Below are 8,032 nucleotides of genomic sequence, written 5' to 3' on the forward strand. Positions count from 1 at the left end.
CGCAGAGCAGCAACATACAAATGGTTTCCCAGAAAGAAAAAAAGCAGAAGGGGCTCAAATGTATTGACATGGCTTTGTATTCCGCTTTCCTTTTTAACATTTAGCCTGACCATGCAATCAACAGAGTAAAACAGTGCTGAGCCTCCCCCGATCTCCCCAGCAAGCTTCACTACCTGCACACTGACCAAGCCCAGAGCCCACAGCCAAAACCCCAGCCCCAGAGAGCTGCACCCCCTCTGCTTTTTGTTCTATAGGGGCTGGGGCTCTGGGACAGACCTAAAAATCAAGGATATCCTCCTAAGGAGCAATCTCCTCTCTTCTCTCAGCCATCCAACACAGACACAAGTAAGAAAGTGTAGCAATGGGAAGTGCAGCAGGGAAGCTCAATAATTTTCTGTTAGGATGTAGGCAGTTCAATTCTCTGGACAAGACAGCAATACTTTACAGAGCTGCTTTAAGCAGTGAGATGCATGATAGCGAGTGCAATCCCTTGCCAAGTACATGACAGTTCCTCCCAAAGGTCTAGGCAAAAAAGACAAGTAAAATGTTCTTCCACCCCTCCCTCTTCAGAGCAGTTCTCTAACTCCAGAGGAAAGGAGAGTGACGGACGCTAATGCAAATTATTTTCTGAGGCTGCCAGACGCAGAGAGGCAGTGCAATTTTCCCTTAACTTTCAAGACCCAGACCGACAGCTCGCAGCACCAGGCATCCTCATGGAGAACCTCCCTGCGCGTCAGCATGGCTTCAGCAGGCAGAAAAGGACCCTGAAGAAGTTAACAACCTGTTTGCTCATTAGCACCCATCAGGTAGGGGGGCAGAACACTGTAAAGTAGCACTATAGCACAACTTGTGTGAGCCAGAGAGCCTCCCAGCCAGTTCCTTAAGCCAGTTCCAGCTCCCGGTTCCCTCTGAACAGTGTATGAGGACAGAGGCACCCGCTGTCACATGGAACTCAAAGAACACATCTCTACATATCCTTGTTTTTAAAGCAAAGGGTAAGATATAGAATAAAAAGGATGATTTAACACAAAGGGTATGATTTAAAACAAAGAGGGTGATTTAGAACTTTTCCCTCCCTGCCACGGATAGGATCCTAACAGCTGCCTCCTCGCTGATGAGTAATGACAGCACTGGGATAAATAATGCGGCCGTATATTCCCCAGCCTGGCACGTGAGGCTGCCGTGCTGCCGATGGTGCCATTTTTCACAGGCACTCTAAGAGCAAGCTGCTGGCAGCCCTCCGCCACAACGACCCCGCAGCGCTGTGGCACTCCATCACACACTGTCCCACCGTGCTGACCCAACCCCAGCCTGGGGAATAACATCACAGCCAAGAAACCCCCCCAGCAATTTCATGTTGATACACTACTTCCTCTCCTAATGCCTTATGTTGCAATACGTTGTCTGGAGCTGCCTCTCCCAACACACTGCGGCTGCCTTCCAGAGGTGAGAAAAGGGACACAGCATAAGTCATCTTGGGCCCGTTTTCCAGCGTACAGCTCACAGATCAGGCTCTTGGAGGTGTCAAAAGCTTAAAGCGCATCCAACAACTGCAGGCACAAAGCAGGAGCATTGGAGAAGACTGGAAACCCTAAGGAGGTCACCAATGATAGGTATCAACTATTATTACCACCGTCACTGCGTGGGCTAACACTGTTTACTCATTTCTGTGTCCTCCCTTGCTGCTATGATACATACCAATAACACATACAGAGGTGGGGCAAACACAGCACAATAGCTATTAGTAAGAAATATTCATCCTTTTTGAACAGGCTGTTTTGCTGGCCGCGCAGCAAAAGCCTCCCGGGCTCAAATCACCACCTAGCTTGCAGAAAGGGCTGCTCACTTCGTGCCATGGCGTGGCAGCAGCCAGCAATGCCCACAGCACTGCTCTGCTCCCAGCCCCGCAGCAGCCGGCACGCGGTGCTCGCCTGACCCGTGCAGCCACTGCGCACACGGCAGGACTACAGATGCCTCTGAAGGCAGTAAATGCATTTCAGAAGGTGATTGATGTCACTGCTGTGGGTGGTAGACTGAAAAACAGCTATGGAAACAAACCCAAATCCAGGCAACGAAAAATTTAGGAGCTCAAAGGGACGTTTTTTCCCCCACCTCAAAGGGGCCAGCAGAACAGAAGAGTAAATCCTGCTCCCGACAGGTGCTGAAACGGCACACGCAGAACTGTGAACGCTGCACCTTGCGAAGGCGTACGAACACCATTAACTACCTGAGCTCTGCCTGCTGCTGCACTGCCACAACCCTTAAAAATCCTCACCTGGGGCCACAAGTATGGGCTGCGGGAGGTTCTCGCCATCATCGGGAGAAGGACAGGTTGATCAGTAGTCCGACCACATCCAACTATCTGTCAGCTAGTGAAAAGGAAACCATCAGGTTCAGAGATACAGCCAGAGCAGCAGCTCCAGGCCCTCGGGGGGCTGTGGTGGCCCTGCGCCCAGCCGGAGGGACGCACAGCTCAGGGCCGACACGCCACAGGTCCACACGCTGTCTCCTGGCTCCACTCGAGGCCCCAGGCCCGAGGCAGGAGCTGCAGGACACGCAGCAGGCCTCCAAAGCAGAGCAAGGGCCAACGGAGGTCTCTGCTGCAGCGCGCTGCCAAGCACAGCTGAATTCTGATTTCTCAATGCATTGGAAGAAAGTCACAGTGGCAAAGTTTGAAATGAAACCAACCTTCAGGAGTTCTGCTGGCAGCACCGGTGGCTCCACATCTGCTCACCTGCACTAAGGCCCGAAGGACAGGAGAACCCATATCTACACAGGAGATTTCTTTCACCAAAAGGAAGGAGACGAGCAGGAGCTGCCTGAGCTGTGCAGGCCAGGAGGCCCTCAGCCCGATGGCGCAGGCCAGGCCTCGTGTTTCTGTTTCGCAGAGCAGCTTCCATAAGAACCCCAAGGCCCCACAGCCCTGCTGCTGCACGCCATGCCTGCCCCACAGCAGGGCAGGACACACCGCCCCGCTGCTGCCCACTGCTCCAGCTGCCCTGGGCACCGCACGACGAGGCGGAGCCCAGCCTCTGCCCTATGCACACACCTGGCTGCCGGACAGAACCACGCCGTGCCTCTGCTGAAGCACCCTGAAGCACAGCAGAAAACATCCGGTAGATCCAATTTGTTTCCATTAGAGACTTCCAGTTCATCGCCATTATGAATTGCACCCACATTTTCCTCTGCTCTGCCACGGCTGGGAAGCCCCACACACAGCCCACCTGCCAGGACAACGCCATCAGACCCAGCGAGGGAAAAGACAGACAACAAGCCTGTATGGGAGTCGGCAAACAAGGAGCAAGCGAGTGCTGGTTCTGAAGTCTAACAGTAGAAACAAGATCGGTTTCATTAGAACCTTCCTGCTGCAGACGGCTCCATGAATGCTCAGCAGCCACCTGCAACCCGCCCAAGGGCGGCCCTTTGCCCTCTGGCATAGAACCACTGCATTACCTGGGCTGCCGGGTTCCAAGCCTGGATGCCTCCCCAGTGGTAACTGAGCTTCCTACTCGAGCGAGCGGCGAGCCCAGAATAATGCAGGGTGGAAGTTTTCCCAAAATTTTCTAAGCAAAGTGGAAAGAGACCATTGTGTGGGAAAATGGGAACAGACATGAAAGGATGCAGCTGCCACAAGAGCAAAAATACAGTGAAGCTAACAAGCAATTATAAATTAACCTAAGCTGTGGTTCTCCTGTGAAAATGGGAAAAACACTTTGGTTCTCTTTGGCCACAGGTCTGTATGCCTTCTTAATATTTCTGTATGCTAAATCAATCAAAACCTGTTCTATTCCCAGCTCACACAGCAACTAAGAGTCCTTAATGTGTAAGAACTCATCTCCGCACCACTCCGCATCCAGCTGTGCCGTTTGAAGGCTATCGCCTTGAGGATCACCAGGGATGCTGCTCACCTGCCAGCATCTGACAGAACAAGATGCTATCGGCTCACAGCAGCCTTCCTGCCAACAATCACCACGCAGATCATACAATGACCTGAATTTTCCGGGGATTAAAAAAAGCTTCAGGAAGCAATATGAAATTTAATAGCCAATCATCAGCACGCCCTATTTTCTGCAAGATTTACTACACTGTACTATAGACAGTTCTGTCTACATTATTAAAACTGGTTCGTTTTGCTGCATTTAAAGCAACAAATCATGCATTCAAGAGTAATGAGGAAGAAAACATGTTTGTTTATCATTCTGGCCAGACAGACCAACTAAAACTGCACGTATGAAATGCTGCATCTAAGGATCCGCCGTACTCTGCATTCTGCAAGCAGCTTTAATGTGGCAGCTGTAAATACGCAGTCATACCTTTATTAGCATTTATTTTTAATGCAGCCTTTCCTGTCTGTACATTTAAGGCAGGCAAATAAGGAAAGCTGCCTCCTAAGAGGTACCCTTCATGTCTCCTTTCTGGTACCGCCACCAAGCACCTGCAGGCAGAGCAGGGCCAGTCTGCCCGACAGTGAAGTGAAACGCAGAGCAGCAGAAGGGAAAGCAAGGACCCTCAGCACGGGACTGATAGGAGAGGCCGCATGCAGGGCCATGTCTGTCAGCAGCAAACACATTCAGGAGAGTGAAAGAAAGAGGCCCCCCTGCACGGACAGGTGGCAAACACTGCAGAGCCAGAAGGATGGGCAGCCTGCAGCAGGAGCAGGGCCCAGGTACCTCTGCTCCTAACACAAAGACCAGAGGCCACAGCCACTGCACACACACACACAGCACACCCGTGCTATCAGCTCCCCACAGCCACGGCTGCACTCAGACCAGCCCCGACCGTCCCACGTGTGCACACACACCCACACCCTTAAAGCATTTTCAGGATGACTCCTTCCCACCACAAGAAGAGCAGACAGTTCTCCAAAGAGGGAAAGGAGATACAGGGTCATCGTAGCTGATAAAACACCCCTGCACAGGAAGATAATTCTCCAGTTAAGTCCTTCTTACGCCATTCACACCTCCCACACAAATGGTGCACGTACCAATTTTTAGGACACGGCAGTGCCCTGGGCACAGGAGGTCAGAGCTCAGCCATCACACCCATCACACACCATTCCCCTGCCAGCCCACTTGCCGTGGACCCCCGCAGGAAGGCTGCCAGCACAACTTTCCTGAAGTCAGCCTAAGCAACATAACGTTCTTTGTTGTTGCTCTGCCATGCTACCTGTCAAAGCCCTCTACAAAGCTCATACAACCCCATGTTTGAGCACTGTGAGGTGCCTGCTGCTTTCCAAGACTCCTGGCCAGCACCCAGCCATCTCTGATGTGACACTTTCAGAGGCAGCCCTCTGCAGATCATTTCTGTCTCCATCCACACCAGCGCTCCCTGCAGCCCACGTGTGGGGCTTTCCAGCTCTCTCCTGTGTTCTCCCTAACCCCTCCCTGGGGATCAGGCCACGCTGTGCTCAGATCCTCCACTACAAGACACCCTTCCTCAAGTTTTCATCCTTAACCATCTTCACATGGCAGTTGTTCTGTGGCAGCAGTTGGATTCTGCAAGCCTGCTTCACCCGCACTCTCCCTTCTCCCCCTCATCACTTTGTTCCCACTTTAGTCTTTCTCTAGAGATTTGGGTGCCCAGAACTCTCCACCATGGACGCAGACAAGAGCAGAAGAGTGACCAAACCCCTGAAGTGAAGAAGCAGGTTCCTGGAGTATTGATGCAGCCTGAGCCGAGGGCAGCAGGCACTGAGAGGCAGCATCTGTGTCACCACCACTGCCCTCGAGGGCTTGGGTGACAACAAGACCCCGCGTGCCAGCTGTGTGTCACCAATGCAGCCACCCCTCCGCCTCCTGCATCACCCTGGCACCCTCAGATGCAGGGAAACCTGCGATAGCTGCTGCTGAGACACGAGAGCGGATGCCCTCAGTCAGAAAACTGACATTTTTGGAGGTGTAACGGTACGAATATTACCAAAGTACCAAATAGTACCAAAGAATGATTACGGCCCCACCAGGACTCTGCCCATGTTACTGCTGCCCCAGATGTGATCACCGTGCTGTAATAAATCATCTTTATACATAACCCCAGTATTAATGATCCAACATAGGGAGCCCACAAGGCTATGACAGATGTCAGGCCAAGAGTGATCGCAGCAAATGAATATTCCAGTTACAAACACAAGAAAAAACACTGCAGACGTCTGCAGCAGAACTTTTTGGAGCAGAGCAGCCCCAGCCCAGCTGCAGCCCGGAGCAGCCTGCCCAGCCCCACACCACCACAGCACTGCCTGCAGCCGTGGACACACGGATCCCCCTGGAGAACAGAACATCACCACGGGCTGAGAGAACACTTCATCTGCCTCACAGCACGGTGCAATAACATCAGCGTGCCCAAACTATACACAAGCGGAAAGGTAATTGGCACTGAGCAGAGCGTGTTGTGACTGTTACATCATTCTTCAAAGCCAGCTACAAAAGACTGAAATGCAAGAAAATAAACAATGGCACCGAGTCAGCAGGCAGCCCCTCCCCAGGGCCCTCCGCCCAGCAGCACCACGCAGGGTACACGCACAGCACCCGGCGCCCGCGGAGCTCAAGGTCCAACAGAGTGACCTCTGGGGAAAGTAAGGAAGTGCGGCTCTCGCGGCCACAGGTTCGTTTTCAGAAAGCTAAAGTTGTGTTTTTAATTAACTCTGCCTTAAGTGGAGACTTGCACATCACAAAATGGTGCCTGTAAGGACGAGCACCAGAAGGCTGCGGGAGCTCTGTGTGACAGCAGCAGCTCGGCGGGCATCGCAGTGCTTGGGCTGGGTGTGGGAAGGGACCGGCGACGGCCAGAGTCACAGACTGACGCTGCAATGAACGCACTCACAAACTGACGTTACCACGAAATGATGGACACCAGGTAACACTTCGCTACTGGCGTTAAATGCCCCATTTCTGCGGCACGGAGAAGGCCCCACACGCTGCACACACGGCAGCACTCCTCCTTCCACCACACCGCAGACGTCTGCGATGCTTCAGGGAGCGCCGACCTCCCCACAACAAACCCAGCCGTAATCAAAATAAACGCGGAGCTGACATTCGGTGCTCAGCGGTCCCAGCAGATGTTATCTCGGCCGGTACTCTACTCAAAACCAAGAACGCAGCGCTGCGCTTTGACGCCTTGGTTCCGCAGAGCCTTGCATAACGGCGATGTCCCCTGGAACCGCTGCCCGCCGAGGTGCCTTACATAAGACCCGCAAGATCAGGGCCTCCCTGACCAGCGCGCGAATCGATCCGAGCCTTTCCAAGAGAAACACGGAGGAACCCACACAGCAACGAACCCGTTTTCCCCTCGGACCGCCGCTCCCGACGCCCCGCTCCGCACACGCCCGCACTCCGCCCGGCGCCGGGCACCTGCCGAGCAGCGCCGAGAGCTCCGCCGCGCCCCGACGGACGCCCGCAGATACCGGCGGCCGACCGAGGGAGCCTCAGCAGAGCCGGCGGGGACCGCGGACGGCCCGGCCCCACCCGCGGCCCCGCAGCTCGGCCCCGCCCGGCGCTGCCCCCGGCGCTGCCCCCGGCCCCGCGCCCGCTCCGCACCGCCCGCGGCCCCGCACACAAAGGCGCGGCCCCGCCGCAGCGCCCGCCGCTCACCCTTCACTTGCGCATCGTACTCCGCGATGATCTCTTTGTCCTTCTTGGACTTGCCCTGCGAGGACATCTTTCGGGAGGGCGCGGGCGAGCGCTCCGCCGCGCCGCCTCAGCCGGCCGCGGGCCGCATCGGCGGGGCCGGGACGCCGCGCAGAGCCGCCGGCCGCAGAGCGGAGCCGCGCCGAGCCCAGCCCAGCCCGGCCCGGCCCCACTCGACTCCGCCCGCCCGGCAGCCCCGCCCCGCCGCTCCGTGCCGCGCCGAGGCCGGCCCGTGCCGCTCCCGCGCTCAGGTTGCGGGCGGGCCGGCCGCGCCCCTCCCCCGGCGGACGGAGCGACCCGCGGCGAACGGGGAGCGGCGAACGGGGCGGGGCCGCCGGGGGGGCGGCGCGGCGCGGGACGGATGCGGCTCTCGGCCCCGGGCTGCCGGGCCCTCGCGGCTCTGGAGGCCGCGG

General features: G+C 55.7%; 1 protein-coding gene across 2 annotated transcripts in view; it reads right to left on the reverse strand.

The window, feature by feature from the left end:
• SRGAP3 (SLIT-ROBO Rho GTPase activating protein 3) overlaps nt 1-7,650 on the reverse strand; it is a gene marked incomplete at both ends in the record, with an annotated part of 66,750 nt that extends 59,100 nt beyond the window's left edge. For both annotated transcript variants that reach the window (XM_079540400.1, XM_079540399.1), the window contains one exon: nt 7,584-7,650. In XM_079540400.1, the coding sequence (XP_079396526.1) occupies nt 7,584-7,650 (67 nt within the window). The remainder of the gene's footprint in view (nt 1-7,583) is intronic.
• Between the last annotated feature and the right edge of the window lie 382 nt (nt 7,651-8,032).

Source organism: Tetrao urogallus (genome assembly GCF_951394365.1).
Source record: "Tetrao urogallus genome assembly, chromosome: 10".
In the NCBI taxonomy this organism is placed as follows: Eukaryota; Metazoa; Chordata; class Aves; order Galliformes; family Phasianidae; genus Tetrao; species Tetrao urogallus.